This window comes from Chinchilla lanigera, unplaced genomic scaffold (assembly GCF_000276665.1).
Source record: "Chinchilla lanigera isolate Chin_1 unplaced genomic scaffold, ChiLan1.0 scaffold00004, whole genome shotgun sequence".
In the NCBI taxonomy this organism is placed as follows: Eukaryota; Metazoa; Chordata; class Mammalia; order Rodentia; family Chinchillidae; genus Chinchilla; species Chinchilla lanigera.
The window spans coordinates 31856694-31858877 of record NW_004955405.1 but is presented as its reverse complement, the minus strand read 5'-3'; the positions used below and the strand labels follow the sequence as shown (position 1 = coordinate 31858877).

The 2184-nt window shown below is 49.9% G+C and overlaps 1 protein-coding gene across 4 annotated transcripts in view; it reads right to left on the bottom strand.

The window, feature by feature from the left end:
• Positions 1–2184, bottom strand: part of Vezt (vezatin, adherens junctions transmembrane protein) — a gene marked incomplete in the record, with an annotated part of 67643 nt that overhangs the window by 10711 nt on the left and 54748 nt on the right. For all 4 annotated transcript variants that reach the window (XM_013518452.1, XM_013518460.1, XM_013518455.1 and 1 more), the window contains 1 exon segment: positions 1592–1923. In XM_013518452.1, coding sequence (XP_013373906.1) covers positions 1592–1923 — 332 coding nt within the window.

Genomic DNA, 2184 nt, shown 5'->3' with positions numbered 1-2184 from the left:
CTATGCAGTTCAGGCTGGCCTTGAGCTCCCTTTGTAGCCCAGGCTGGCTTTGAACTCACAACAATCCCTCCTGAGTATAGGGATTACAGGCATGTACCACCATGCCCAGATATAACGTTTTATTTTACAAGTAAGGAATTAAATTCAAGGAGAAAAAACAAAACAAAACAACACTTGTCCAGAGTCATAAAGCTGGTACAGTTGGGCTGAGTCCAGGCCCAAAAGAAGAGCATCACAAGCAGATACTGACAATTATGGGAATTCAGATTTTCTGCAGGCACATGTATGGACAGGGAGTGGCTAAGGAAGAGGCACTTTTGGGGTAGTGCTGCCTGCACACAGGAGGGAGGTCACTGCAGAGGGTACATGGGAAAGGCCTGGGACAGTTTGGCGGGGCTCACGAAGGAGAGTGAGACATAGATAGAAACTCACACTGCAGTCAGGTGCTGGCATCACCACCTCACCCTCACTGGGACAAGGCTGGCCTTGAATTCACTACGTGGCTGGGCCTAGCCTCAGACTCACTAAGATCCTGTGGCCTCAGCCTCCCAAGTGCTGGGATTATAGGTGTGTATCACCATGTTTGGCTGCAAGGGCACCCTTTTTTTTTTGTCTTTTGAGAGGAGGTTTTGCTATGTAATTCAGGCTGGCCTTGACCTCACAGTGATCCTCCTGCCTCAGCCTCCTGAGTGCTGGGATTAAAGGCGTGTGCCACCATGCCTGCCAGGGCCACCATTATGGAATATTTGTACACATTTTAGTCTAGGCAGATGCTGTGCCACTGAGCTAAATCTCTGGCATCATACACTTTAGTCTGAACTCCTCTCGTTTTGTTTTTTTTTTTTTTTGGTTTGTTTGAAACAGGGTCTCACTATGCAGTTCAGGCTGGCCTTGAGCTCACTTTGTAGCCCAGGCTGGTCTCAAACTCACAAGCATTCTCCTGCCTTAGCCTCCCGAGCACTGGGATTACAGGTATGTGCCACTATGCCCAGCGTAAAGTGCTCTCCTTGGAAGCCAGAGACTTTCAGATACAATGAGAAATCAAATGTAAACCTCAGTGACCATAACCTGGCCAGGCAGCAGGGTCAGTGGCTAATGCCCTCACGTAGGCACCAGCAACACAGTCCCAAGCAATGGTGTAACTCATGTGGTTTAACGTAAGTATTTATTTATGGTTTTTGAGACAGGGTACTGCTACGTAGCCCATGCTGGCCTCGGACTCGTCGGGATCCTCCTGCCACAGCTTTCTGAGTGCTGGGATCACAGGTGTGCACCACCAAGCCCGGTAAGAATCTCTTTCTTAACCTTTTCCATTTCAGTTCTGGACAATGAACAACATCTGCTTTCACCCTGTCTTTTAGGTTTTCTGTTGAAATCGAGAAAAACAAAAAAAAAAGGACTCTCCACAACTGCACAGTACTTACAAATCGCAGTCTCTCCGCTACACTTGTAGCTCTAAACCATCCTCCAGGCTGCAGGTCTCAATTCTGTCTCTTCCCGCTAGCCAGGACACAAACCTCAGCCCTAAGGGCAACAAGAAGGATGCCCGCTGGCTCGAGCAGGGGACGTGACCGACTGGGCCAGAACTTACTCATTGAGCAGCGCCTTCAGGTGGAGCTGCAGGCTGCGCACTGCCGTGTGGACGCTGCTCAGCTCCCGGGACTTCTGCTGGGCACAGGAGGGACGTGGAGGCGCCGAGCGGCGCTGCGTCTCGAAGTGACGGTGGAACTCGTAGCTGCGCCTCAGCTCTTCCAGGCAGGCGGCGTGTGCATCGGGCAGGCCCCGCGTCACCTCGGACAGAAGGCCGAGCGGCAGGCGCCCCGGGCTCAGCTCGGGCCCCGGAGGCGAGTTGGCAGTGGAAAGTAACAAGGCCAAGCGCCGAAAGAACTCAGAGCTCTGCGCCACCCAGAGCTGAAACAGAACCTAAAGAGAAGGACTGATCAGTAAAAAAGTTGGTCAGCATTTAAAATAAACCATAAATTTGCTATCATAACTTCTGTGTTAAATTTTTTTTTTTTTTTTTTTTTTACTGCTTGCTATGTACCCCAGACTGCAGAGGAAATGTGGGAGGCTTGCTGCAATCGTTTTACCTCGGCCTCCTGACTGCTAGGATTATAGGTGTGCCTCACTATGCTTGATTTTTTTTCCTGACTAATTTTTAAACTTTATCCTAAATAATGAAGA